General features: G+C 37.6%; 1 protein-coding gene across 7 annotated transcripts in view; it reads right to left on the bottom strand.

The window, feature by feature from the left end:
• The window catches only part of smoc1 (SPARC related modular calcium binding 1), a 103646-nt gene that overhangs the window by 16773 nt on the left and 73133 nt on the right, over positions 1 to 13740 (bottom strand). For 5 of the 7 annotated variants that reach the window (XM_066694972.1, XM_066694974.1, XM_066694976.1 and 2 more), the window contains 4 exons: positions 11103 to 11185; positions 6979 to 7084; positions 4458 to 4705; positions 2965 to 2998 (listed from right to left, as the gene is read on the bottom strand). In XM_066694972.1, coding sequence (XP_066551069.1) covers positions 2965 to 2998; positions 4458 to 4705; positions 6979 to 7084; positions 11103 to 11185 — 471 coding nt within the window. Of the gene's footprint in view, positions 1 to 2944; positions 2999 to 4457; positions 4706 to 6978; positions 7085 to 11102; positions 11186 to 13740 lie in introns of all 7 variants that reach the window. The other 2 variants (XM_066694975.1, XM_066694973.1) reach the window with 1 other exon arrangement.

Raw genomic sequence — 13740 nt, 5'->3', positions numbered from 1 at the left:
ATACATTCTACTAACGCATGAGTCCATATAAACCAATCAATCATTTTGATGAGTGTGCCAACATCAAGTTGACTGCCTTCAAAATAATACATTACATTTCCTAGAATTGTGATTGGCTATAAAAAAGTCAGATTGATAAAATGTTTCACTTAAATCACATCCCTGTAGGAATTCAAACTGTATTGAAATGAACAACTACCCAGTGGGTCATTGAAAGACTGTAATTCCTATACCTTCTGACCTTTTTAGATTAAACATATTACTGCAACAAGCACTAATACGTAATGAAAGTGAAACAATAATTACTATAATTACAATAAACAATAATTACTGTCAATAAAATTGAAATCATAAAACAGTTTGAAAGGGATTATTAGTTGGAATATGCAACTCTGATTAAAATCCTTGAATGATTCTGCAAGAGAAAACAGGCAAAGATCTTCAGTGGACAGAACACTCAAATGCAACCCCCCTCCCCCACAACACTCACAGATACAACAAACCGATGCACAAAAGAAATTAAAAAAACAACAAAGTCAAACCTTACTTCATGAGATGAGGAGCAACAGTGAAAAACTATGCAAATTCCAACACTTTGCCTTTAAAAGGAGTTATAATTACCAGCTGGCGGTGAATCTGAAGAGATGGAAAATTCAAAAGAAAATCGCCCGTGGGCCTGAGAAGCTCTCCTGCTGCTTTTGTGCAGTGTAAGCAGAAGAAACTTATTTTAGAATAATTCGCTGATGTCACCCTTTGTTCAGCAGGCTCTATTATTTCAAAGAGATTTGTAAGCTGAAAGAGGTCCGTCATTTACCAGGTGGTGGAGCAATGAACATTTATGCAGGGTAAGTACCCCCCACTCATCCTCTTGACTAATGCATGCAAAATATGCATTATGTAGAGGGAAAAGTGTAGTTTATACAAAAAAATATGACAGAATCTTCTTGAATCTCTGGGCATCAGTATGGGAATTGTTTTATTTTAATCACAAGCGTTTTCCAGATTCCCATCATGTTGAGAGCCCCAAATTGCATCATCAGATTGCCTGCAGTAACTTGAACTTTTCGACACCTTGCCAGGTATATATTAAGATTGTCTTCACAGCCGATGGTATTATATTACACTGAAGGAAAAATAATAGGCTTAGTTTAAATGTTGCAAAATGTGCCTGAAAGCAAGCCATAATTAATGGAATAAGGTATTTAAAAAAAAAAAAAAAACTTTTTTAGTATTGGATTACATTATGATTTAGTTTGATCCTTTAGTTTGATTTAGCATTGAGAGAAGACACTGATGGCTAGAAAGTGCTGGCTTCCAAGGATATATGTGAGTTGTCCACACCTCTGGCTTATGAACGTACAAAATTAAATAGAACACAATAATAGAATTAGAGTTTCTAATGTTACCTCTTATCAGAGTGAAGTCTCTAATTTTGGCTTAATGCAAATTTTTGGAGACAACAGTAAGTATACAGAACTGACTCAGCCTCAGTTGGCAATATTAGCAGATGGCATTGGATTTATCAGTCCTAAGCTAAACTCATAATCAGGGAGGAGAGGAAAGAAACACATTTTGCATAGAACCTCTTTCCACCAATGTTGTGCTTTTGCCCCCAATTTACAGAATTCCAGTTGGAAGCAGTTGGACGGCTTTGAAAAGCCATTCAAAGTCAAAATAAAGCATAACAGGTCTTAAAAACAAAAAAGCCTTCTACATGGACAGGATAGATTACAGTGTGAGAGAGTTTGTGTATTCAAGCACCTTTACTTTTGCATTAGGGTGGATAAAATAAATGCAAATTCAGATAAGGAATAACTTTGTGTAAAGGGTTAACAGAGCCTGGGCCAATTCACTGTGATCTTGATTGGTTGGATTTGTTCAAATAAAGGTTATTAAAAAGAAAACCACTTTATTAACAGGTACGGCTGTTGAAGTGAAGGACTGGGTGCTGGGGCAATGCCAATTTTCATAGGCTTTACTGCCTCCCACTTTTGTAAAAACAGGTGGCACTGGAAAACAGCCAAGAAAAACACAGGGGAAGGCATGTGAATTCGAGAGTGCAGATGTGTTTGTTAAAATTAAAGTAAAACAATGCCAAAGGAAAGCAAAACACGAATAATAATAATAATATTAATTGTGCCTTTCACAAAGACTTTGAAACAAAGCTTGGGGAAAGTTTCTCCAATGAGAAATGGTTCAATGTGAAGTTTCTCCAGTAAGAAACGGTTCAATGGGAATGTTCCACAGAACTCCATTTACCTTCCATTTAGAACTAGAGCTGAGAATGTTACAGAGGTTAGCTTATGGACACAATTATTTAATTTACTCCAAATCAATGGATCAGATTGACATAATTGTAAAATTAGGAAACCTCCTTAACAAGCCAAACACATTTCTTGTGTGAATGTTACAGTATATATTTAAGTCATTCAAGGGCTATCATGGGGGGCACTGGGGATACTGTGAACGCAAGGATCAAGCCTAGAACAAATATTACATTTATGAACACCTTCATTCTGCACAATAATTTCATAATAGCCCTACAAAACACATCCTTCTTTGCCATTTCATTTCCAAGAGACACTATGTCCTACATTGCCAACACACAATCCACAGACAGCGGTCCAATGTTGCAGGTCAATACAAGTGTAGTGCATCAGTAGGATCTCAGATTCACACTGCCATCATAAAGTGCATCTCACGGTGGTCAATTCATACAGCTCAAATGAAGGTCAAATGAGGGGATTTGGACAGTGGAACAGGCTAATTAATGCAACAGGTGTTACACAAACACTCAGTATGGTACAGGTATTATCTCTTCAAAGAGAACTAAAATACGGAATATGTGATTTCATTAAAAATAATTGCGGTGTGTTTTATGCAGATCAGTAGCTTGTATCAGGACAGCCATATAATGGTGTAAGCTGTACTGTTTATGCCTTACTGAATGAGTTAGCCCCTTGCCTTTTCACATTCTGGATGCTGCTCACAGTACTGCCTGTGGAAGAGAAAAACAAACACAAAGTTAACAACACACTCGACACAACGACACATGCCTTATATGCTTTATAAATAAGTGGTGCAATAATCCCAGAAAGGTTCAAGATTAGTAACTTGCCATGCTGAGCATTCTAAAAACGTGTCTATGAATTTTTATTAGTTATTTTTTTCACAAACAGATGGAGTATCTCACTGGGATCTGCACACACTTTCCATTTGTCTTCCCACCACCTTATGAGACATTAATTGGCTCAGAGCAATGTTTTGACTGGCCTGTGCATGTTACCTACTTCAAATAAAAATCAGAGGAGCAAAAAAATAAAAAATAAATAAGGATCCAAGATTGGTGCATTCCAAACTGTTTCCATCAACAAAACATCTTTATTAATTTAAACTACTGGCGTTGCCTGTTTTTAGTTTTAAATTCTGCTCTGTTATAATTAATTACATTAGACATACAGAACTTGGTCCCCCTGCTACAGAACAAAAGAACACAGGAGCCCGTAAATTCCCAGGTGTGTAAATTACATATCCATCTTTCAAATGAAAATTATGTGTGAAACTGCTTCCAAATGACTCAGCAGAAAGGCAGGGACTCGCATTAGCATGTACATCCTAAGACCTCTAAATAAAGCAAGCATTGCAAAACGATCACTGGAAAAAGATTACCTATTGCAGAAAAATGCACACAAGACTCACAAAATAGTACTAAAAAAGCTGTTCTTATTTTTGAGCAATAATTTATCTAAATGCCCTAGGAAATTGACCAGTAATAAAGTGTGTAATGAGCAATAGTCACAGTTTATGATATACATGTCTCCAAACATGCCAAGACAAACCCCAAGAAGAAGCTATTCTTTAATTTGAATTTCCGGTCAGTTTTTTTACATTGCACCTTATTCATACTGTAAAATCCAGTGGTATCATTAAAATAATAAGAGATATAGGGCTCCTTCCTAAACTGAGCAGTGCACAAATGTATTTATACAGCTGAAGGCAAGATAAAAATCTTTAAGCAAGGGCTGGTGAAATTCGCTATAACGTTTCAAAGGTGCCGAGTCATACTAATTCACCAAAGGTGCGGTCTGCATTTTATTCCTTGAGATATCCAATTTAGATACACGTTAAATACATGTAGACAAAACAATAGCTGGTAATGTCTAATGATAATAATAAAAAGTGCTCCCTCTTGTTTCCATTAGTAGTTACAACACCCAGTCCTTTTCTACTGGGATTTAAAAAATTAAGCTAAACAACATTCGCTTGGCAGTAGAAAAGACCTTTTGAATAGAAGAGAAGAGAATAGAAAGCACATGGAGACCATACACAGCAGCACCTAACTGTGCGTCTTCAAATACTTTCAATGGAAACTTTTGGGTTCAGAGAAGAACTTAAAGGCAAACCATGCAGAACAGCTAGTGCAGCTGCTGCCATTATTAATATTATTAATGAATCACCTCCATCCTTGCTGACCCCCAAGCAGCCCTTGAGCTCGAGAAGGGAGATGGCCTTGTCCTTGTTGAGGTCGCAGTAGTCTGTGAACTTGCGGGCACATTTCTTGGGCTTGGCTTTTTTCTTGACGTAGCGCTTGAAGGGTTTCAGCTCCTTCTTGGTGATGTCATGGCTGCTGTTGTTGTCCAGCTGCCCGAAGTACCAGTGGACCACTCTCTCCTCCAACGTGTGGCTGGGGTCTGGCTCCATGAACCTGGGGAATGACAGGGTGGATTCATCAGAAAAAACTCCTAAAACAGTAGTGGGAGCAGAGCAGCTTTAATGCTTTCACAGGCCCCTGTCCAACAAATTTGAAATATTGTTTGTTTGGCATCCATTTCCTCATTTGATTTCATGTACTGTTCTTTCATACTAATTATCTGATGCTCACTTTCAATGGTCAATGATTTCAGCTCAGCTGGTATCCTCAAAGTTACTGCTTCACTAACAGATAATCTAGAATCTGAGCTAAAGATACTGAAAGATCTCAAGTAACTGATATAAGAGAACGGCAGTCTGAAACCATAGCTTACTACATATAGCAATAAAAAAGGCATATAAATACATAAACATCTAAATTGCAGGTGTAAAAATATGTCATGAATCTCCTGTGAAAAGAAGCAAAGACAAGGAAGAATAATGATGAAAAAAGACAAGAGCACAATTGTATCACATACATGAGCTATAGGATGTACATGTATAGTAGTTATGTGTATTGTATTCTCACACAGAAGACAAACACATTCATGAGATTAAGTTAGTAAATATGATTTTACTGATTTTTTCAAACTGAGAAACTTATAATATAAATCTATTTCAGTAAAAATAAGAAAATATATAATTGTCCATTCATGCATAAGCTGACCACCCAAATATTAAATTACTAATAATCCTCAAGATAGTGGAAACAAAAAGCATGCACCAGTACTACTGCATATATAATATAAATTTCTAAAGCACACACCAATAAACAATAACTGATGACATTTAAAAATGTCTATCAAACAAAATAAAACTAATTTAGTTTTGTTTTGTACTGTTTTGGAAGTCTTTCATTTCATTAAATAATAACTGTCTGGCCTACATAGTAATAATATTAAATAAAAAAAGGTAACTTAAACCCTTCAAACTCAGAATTCTCCTCATCAGTGTCGCCAGATAACTTGTGAAAGTCGGCTTCTGTGATGTCATCACAGACCAACACAGCAATGAGTACAGGGTGAATAAAAGTAAAAACAAATATAAAAATTTCGCTACACCCATGCATAAACTGAACCCTATTTTTGAGCTAATTTTGGGGCTTAAATATATGTATTATTTTCTGAATCTTTATTGATACTGGCATCTTCCATATTAAGGTGAAATACAGCCAGTAACTTTTTCTGTAAAAAAAGGCTGGGTAGATTCCCTTCCCCTGAAGTGTGAAGCCTATCAGAAATTAAATCTGTAGGCAACTTAAATAAACCGTTTAATTGCAGATATGTGAAAATGCTCTACAAGAGCAACAAGAGAAAATCAGCACGAATCAATCGCCAGCAATGGTGGTTCTTTATTGCCACAGTGCAGGTGCAACATTAGAAACACCCTGGTATTTAATTCTGTATTTCCTGGCACTTGGCATATGCATTATAACCTAAAGGCAAGTGAGAAAACAGCAGGGGTTTCGAGTTGATAAACCAGTAAAAAACAAAAAAACAAAAAAAAAAACTGCCGCTCGGATTGCTAAGTGAGCCCTGAAGTCCATAAGATAAATATTAAATGCAACAAAAACATCTTTGCTGTGAAAGTGGGGCCATTTTATTATTACCTGCTGCAGAGGCAGAGCCGTTCCATTGCTGCGCAACAAGCAACTCAAAGTTCCTGATCATGTGACAATTCAATGACAATAATACAGAGCTGGTCAAACTAAAGAACAGATTGGTATGGACTGGAGGAGAATTTCTATTAAACAATCCATGTCCTACTGCAATAGGCCTTGCTTTCAGATCATGAATTGGTAGAGAACAGGTTTTTTTTTGCCATACTGTGATGTCAAATATGTTCACTTCTCCACAAAGGTAAAACTTTAAGAGCAGTGGTTAATGAGTACAGCTATTACTCAATGACCCTGTCTCTGACTCTTTCTGAACAATTGCATTCCTTGGGGGCATTTGAGCTCTCAGCCTACCTAAACTTCACACTATGTCAGGTTCAAAAATATAGAAAAAGGGAGACATCTGTTAGATACTTGTAGTCATATTGAATATGCATCATCATTTCTGATTATTTGAAAATGGCTAAATTCAATGCAGAGATATACAACTTGTATATCCTTTTCTCACTCTTTCTCCTCTTAAGGTGTCGTATAAATAATGTATTATTATTAATAATAATAATAATAATAATAATAATAATAATAATAATAATAATAATATTAAATAAACAAACAAGCAAACAAACAAATACATAAATCAAATCAAGTGCTCTTCAGCTGGCACGATCACTTACCGCCCTCCACCAGAGGGAGTGGGTGAGTTTATGGCTTGCACCATGTCTGTGGTAAGGGCATCTAGTAAGGTGGTGATGAATTCCGACTTCTTTCCGTCTGGACAACCTAAGCCAAGAGAGAAAGGGTGAAGATGTCATTGGAGATCTTGAAGCCTGAGGTCTCACAGACAGTCAGAAGGGACTCGCCCAAGTTGAGTCGAAAACAGGTGGCAAAACTCTGACTCAACCGCACAACATCTGTCTCCTGGGGTGGAAACATATTGCTCACATCATCACATCAAGACCTTTTAGCAGTGGACTTTCTAACATTTACATTCAAAGTGTTTCATGAGACCAGTCACTCAGTGAGTCAGACAGAGTTTCCCCTCCTGTATGGCAGGGGTCTCCAGCTCTGACTCTGAGGAGCCCTGTTTTACCAGGCTTTAGATTTCACCACAAAACTAATTTACAAAGACATGGAAACATTCTACTAAATTAAGCAGAAATTTTGGTAAATTAAATTTCAAAATCATTTGGAAAAACACGATTACCATGCAGCCTGTGAGGACTACACTTCCATTTCATAAACAAATGAGCAAATGATCTGTAATATTAATTAGTTTGGGGCTTGAGTTGAAGATCACTGTTATAAGCCTTGTGGCCCCAGAGATCATCAGAAGACAAGGACAAGCTTTTAAATGTTGATCTTTCTTACTAAAGTCGTTATCTTTAGAGCATTTGCAGCCAATTTCACTGATAAATATGTTTTTGTGAAAAGCCCAGTGAACAGCTGAAATCATTCATTTTGTTATGACACAAAATAAGAGCATGTGTGATTTTGAGATATGTAGTAAGGGAGTCCTTAATTAATAGAGTTGGCACTCATCCAAAACAGCCTAGAAGTACAGTATTAAAGCTCCTGCCTTTCCTGGATAATCAGGTATAGTATAGATAACATACACCGATCAGCCATAACATTATGACCACTGACAGGTGAAGTGAATAACACCGATAATCTCGTTATCATGGCACCTGTCAGTGGGTGGGAAATATTATGCAGCAAGTGAACATTTTGTCCTCAAAGTTGATGTGTTAGAAGCAGGAAAGATGGGCAGCGTAAGGATCTAAGCGACTTTGACAAGGGCCAAATTGTGATGGCTAGACGACTGGGTCAGAGCATCTCCAAAACTGCAGCTCTTGTGGGGTGTTCCCGGTCTGCAGTGATCAGTACCTATCAAAAGTGGTCCAAGGAAGGAAAAGCAGTGAACCGGCGACAGGGTCATGGGCGGCCAAGGCTCATTGATGCACGTGGGGAGCGAAAGCTGGCCCGTGTGGTCCGATCCAAGACACGAGCTGCTGTAGCTCAATTTGCTGAAAAAGTGAATGCTGGTTCTGATAGAAAGGTGTCAGAACACACAGTGCATCGCAGTTTGTTGCGTATGGGGCTGTGTAGCTGCAGACCAGTCAGGGTGCCCATGCTGACCCCTGTCCACTGCCAAAAGCGCCTACAATGGGCACGTGAGCATCAGAACTGGACCTCGGAGCAATGGAAGAAGGTGGCCTGGTCTGATGAATCACGAGTTCAAGGTGTTGACTTGGCCTCCAAATTCCCCAGATCTCAATCCAATCGAGCATCTGTGGGATGTGCTGGACAAACAAGTCCGATCCGTGGAGGCCCCACCTCGCAACTTACAGGACTTAAAGGATCTGCTGCTAACGTCTTGGTGCCAGATACCACAGCACACCTTCAGAGGTCTAGTGGAGTCCATGCCTCGACGGGTCAGGGCTGTTTTGGTGGCAAAAGGGGAACCTACACAATATTAGGCAGGTGGTCATAATGTTATGGCTGATTGGTGTATAGTTATCTGACTTTGTCATTGCAGATGACAGAGAAAAATAAAGACAACCACACTAACAAAACATAATAAAATGCTATTAAACAAGAAGTATACAATGTTATTGTATTTTAAAATTCATACCTGGAAGTTAAAAACTGCTGCTTTAGTCAGAACATAGATATTGAAGGCTTCTGCAATAAATAAACTTAAGCAGCAATGCTTTAAAAGTGAGGTAGTGGAAGGAAAGGTAAGTCTCAGTACAATCTTTAATTCTTATTCTCTAGACCATAGTGAAAGAAACTCATATCCATGTACTCATATCCAAGACTTAGGATTCTAAATATATTTAACATGTGATACTGGATTTGGACACTATAGGACACGAGTGCGCCCCCCCCCCACCCCATATTCCCTCCGTACTCATAACAGTAAAGCAGTGATTCGTAGGAAATAGTGTTATAGCAAATATATGTGTGTGTGTGTGTAAAATGTTTTATTTTCCTTTGAACGATTTTACCTAAACTAAAAGTTTAGATTTCTCTTATATTTTGAGTGTGAGATCAATCTGATAAACAACAATGACATTATTTCATAGCCTTTTTTGCTCATCTTTACCAAGGTGCCAATTATTCTGGAGGTCACTGTAGACATTATACACATACACACCTACACACACACATACATACATTATATATATATATTACATACACACCAACTACACATGATGCCTTGGGGGCAGAAAATAAAAGGGGAAAATTGCAAGAGGAGAGAAAGTCAAGTGAGGGGGAAAAGTGCGAGGTGACAGAGCGCAGCCCTGCCTTTCCACGAGGGGCCCTAGTGGAGACCCACAGCCCTGTTAACTTTTACGACATGACGCCGAACACCTAAGGTAGCGCTTTCACCCCCTCCATTTCCTTTAATCGTCCAGATGCTTTTACAGCACGCTCGACCAGTGCAAATTTTTCCACCTTAATTGAGTCTCTTAAAGAGAACTTCAAACGCCACAACGCAATAAATTAATCGTCTCATTTTACGGTTTCTGGGTCTCTCTGCCCCCTCAGCTCCCTACACCAAGCCCCCTACTCCCACCTTTTCACTCGAGTTTCTGCTGGCTCAGGGCATGCTGTGGGGGGGCAGTGGTCCTGTGGCATACCAGGTGAATCCAATTAGCATTTCTGAGTAATGACAAATACTGCGACTCAGCGCCTGAGTTCATCTTTAACAGAGTGTAACATCAGACATGACGACACTGAATCTCTCAGCTTGCACATACTGTATATATAATCACCGGTTTTCTTTTTCTTTTTTGTAATTGTGAAAAAATGCCCTCTAGGCCCAAGTTAATTAACTTTCATTTGCAGTTGCCTTTTGCATTTTTGATAACCTGAGGCTGTTGTTTAAACTAAACATCCTTGTACAGTATATAAAAATAACTACTGGCCCCTCACCTCCACGAAGACACAAAAGAAATATCCACATGTGCTTACACAGTGAGAAAATATGCTTGACTCATTCTGTGAAGTTACCAGATGTTGGATTAACAACTATTATGGTACAACATAAAGTAATAGGTAACAGCAACAACGACAACAACAACAAAGTCTATAGAAAGTGCACACACGTTCATACTTGTGTGCTATTTTAAAGATGTATTACACCTCTTTGAAAGAATGATCTAATGACTTGTTTCACTGCTACCTTTTTAAGAGAGGAAATGCTATTTTTAAGTGTTAAGCAAGAAACTGATAAAATATGACTATTGTCAGATGTTTGCAGGTAGGATATTGCTCGTCATTCTTTCCTCGCAGGAATCACGACAGTGTGCCAACTCTTAAATCATGTCTAGTGTTCCAGAAATGTGGCTTTCCTCCTTTAAAAATTCTGATCCCTTTAAAATGTTATTGCATCTGAGAAACATGTTAGAAGTTGCTTTGCTTTGGTCTTGCAAATTAAATTGTCTTATAAAATCTTCAAAGCTTTACTTTTCCATTTTTGAGGGGGATGGAATCCAATCAGGAGTGTAACACAAATAATAGTGAGAATAAAAAATCTGGACTTATCTTATGACAGTCATGTTAATTAGGTCTAGTTTTTTATACTAAAAAAGGTTTGCGATTACCAACTAGGGATGCTAAGTAGGACAGCAGTGCTCAAAGTTGTTTTAAAAAAAAAAAAAAAAAAAAGTATGAAGCTGCATTGACATTGACACAATTGACTTAGAGAAATTCACCCAACACAAACCCAGAAGACACCGGGGTCACCAAGAACTAGGAAAGGAGTGCCTTGTGACCACTAAGAAATCCTTACCTGCCAGTTCTCGGTCCCTGAAAGGATCCTCCACCTCTGAGCTCCGGGACCTAGCGGCACTGTCGCACTCGGGGGTCTGGTACCTGAGATAGAGACGGGCCAGTCAGCAGTCAGCACTGTAAACTCACTGAGCACTGCACACTCAATCTACATCTCCTCCAGAAACTTTGTGGGCTGAGCTATTAACACTGAACTTCAGGGCATTGTAAAGTCATATTCATGTATCATTTACAGTACAAACCTTATCGATTGTCGTTTGTCTTCCAAAAGTATCAAGCGTTTTTAATTGGAAAAAATGAATAATAAGGAGATCAAAATTGTAACGGTGCATTTGTGTTTGAAATGCTGATCTGACCAAAAGTGACATTAAAACTTTTCCCTCTATACATGATTGATTTTAGAAAATCTAAATGAGGGTGTTAAAGTGCTATTGGCAAGGTCTACCTAGGGATGCCAAACCCAGGGAGCTTTGCCAAGACTTTTTGTTTTGTTATCTTCATGAATATAACAATTACAGCTGTGCCTGGAAGAAAGCTGTAAACTCTGAAATGCCAAAAAATGAAATGTACTGACATTTAAAAAATACATGGAAAACTGCCAACAAATGTAAAATGTTTACAAAATGAAAAAAGCCAGTAAATGGATCAAGTTAATCTGAAAAAGAGTTGTCTTCCAAAACTGCCGAGGTATTTAAAACATGTTATACCAAAATTATAATAATGCAAACAGTAATTCAATAAATGCCTATAAGAAAATGCTTATAAGCCTATAAGAAAATAAATGACAATAAGAATGCTTTGATCAGTTTAAAAGCTGCAAGACATGGTCTGTATTGTATAAAATGTAGCATAATGCATTAGCATTAAGAAAAAACAAACTTGAAATCCCCCAGTTTTCATAAAACATGCAAATCACATTTTGAAGTCCAGTGTCTGCCAGCAGGCATCAATCACCCATTAGCAACAGCTGCTAATGATTGAAAGTGTCCTGTCAAGTTGATTTCACCCACAGAAAGGTTATACCAATTTGGAGACATAACACAGATTTTGCGATATGTGACATAATACACAACTCCAGCAACGGTGGCAGGAGGTAGAAGACAAAGCCACAACAGTTCCACAGATTGAATTGTCTGTAATGTGGTACAGATACACTTGACAGCAAAAACATATAGCTCTTAAAAAAAAAAAAATGCAAAGGCATGTTTTACAGAAAGCATTTGCAGCTGCCAAATGTTTCAAACCAGAAATGTTAAGTATGAATATTTGAAAATACAAGCTCGCCAATATATATATGGTGATGATATATAGTGGCATTTGTTGTCCAAATAAGACGTAACTGAGTATCAATTAATCTACTTAAGTTTTCTTAGATTTAACAAAGCTATTAAACATTACTTTACTTTACTCAGGTTAATTTTAAGTCCAATTTTCTTGCTTGCATCTAAGAGTTCTTGAAATTGAATCTGCAGATCTTCAAGTGATTTTGCAAATATTCAGTGAATGATTGTGGTTCCCACAGAACAGGGTTGGCCAAAAACAATCCATGCAATATACACATATATACGTTTTTTCTTTATTTCCTCCTTTGGGAAAAAAAATCTGAAACTGTGATGGTAGCAGTTTAATAGAACACTATTTGAAATATATATACACACACATTGTTTTTCTCTGTAGGAGTAAGAGACATGGCAATATCATGGATATGCTCGCCAGTCTCCAGGAATCAGATAACTAACATTCTGCAATTGGATAATCAGAGTTCATGGAAACCATTAATGCATTCTTTCCTAGGCTTTACTATAGGGCATTGTTTGGCTGTGCTTTCATTAGTTCAACTCCTACATTAATAATACTACTAATAATTAAATTAATCATTATTAACTTTAAAGCACTATACAATGGTGCTATCATAATGCAGTTAAACACAATGCCACAGTAATATCATGCATATTAGGACTTGATCAAATTTAAACAGGAGTAAAATAAACAGTATGCAACAATGTTATCTAAACATAGTTAATGCTTACTATCCTTTGGTGGAGAAGCAATGATCTTGGCATGTACAGCAGTACTTGTCCGGCCACCCATCAAAACCAGTCCTAGTTTGTAGATACATCCATTTGTTTATAGTCTGCAGACCACGACTAACATGAGGGGGTTTAGCCAAAATGTATATTTATAAGGTTGGCTTGACTGACCAATCAAAGTTTTATAATCAGGCAGCCAATTTAAGAATGCAAAATCATGAGTTATGTAGCCATAGGAGACTGAATTGATCAGTAGGTGACAAACTGACTTTAATGTACAGTAACATATGCACAGAAGCACAAGCAAGTAAAGCACTATAATAATCTGTACCGGAAGAGACAGAAGCAGGTGAGGTTCACATCATAAAACTTATCAAAATAACCATGTGATAGAAGCAACCTTCAGACAAATTTCAACACGTCTTAAGATATTCTATTCCATCAACAAACCTTAATCATGTCCTACCTAGCAAATGAAAGTGCTTTAAGTCATGTGATCTCATTTGGTCACATGAAACACTCGCAACATGTCTAAACTGGGTGAAAGACAAGATACAATAAGTCTGTTGAAAGATCTGTCTCATATTATAGTCAAGGATTAGGAAAAGC

The sequence above is a fragment of the Amia ocellicauda genome, chromosome 21 (assembly GCF_036373705.1).
Source record: "Amia ocellicauda isolate fAmiCal2 chromosome 21, fAmiCal2.hap1, whole genome shotgun sequence".
Lineage (NCBI taxonomy): Eukaryota > Metazoa > Chordata > Actinopteri > Amiiformes > Amiidae > Amia > Amia ocellicauda.
Note: the sequence above shows the minus strand (reverse complement) of the source record. Positions and strands in the feature narration are given on the sequence as shown.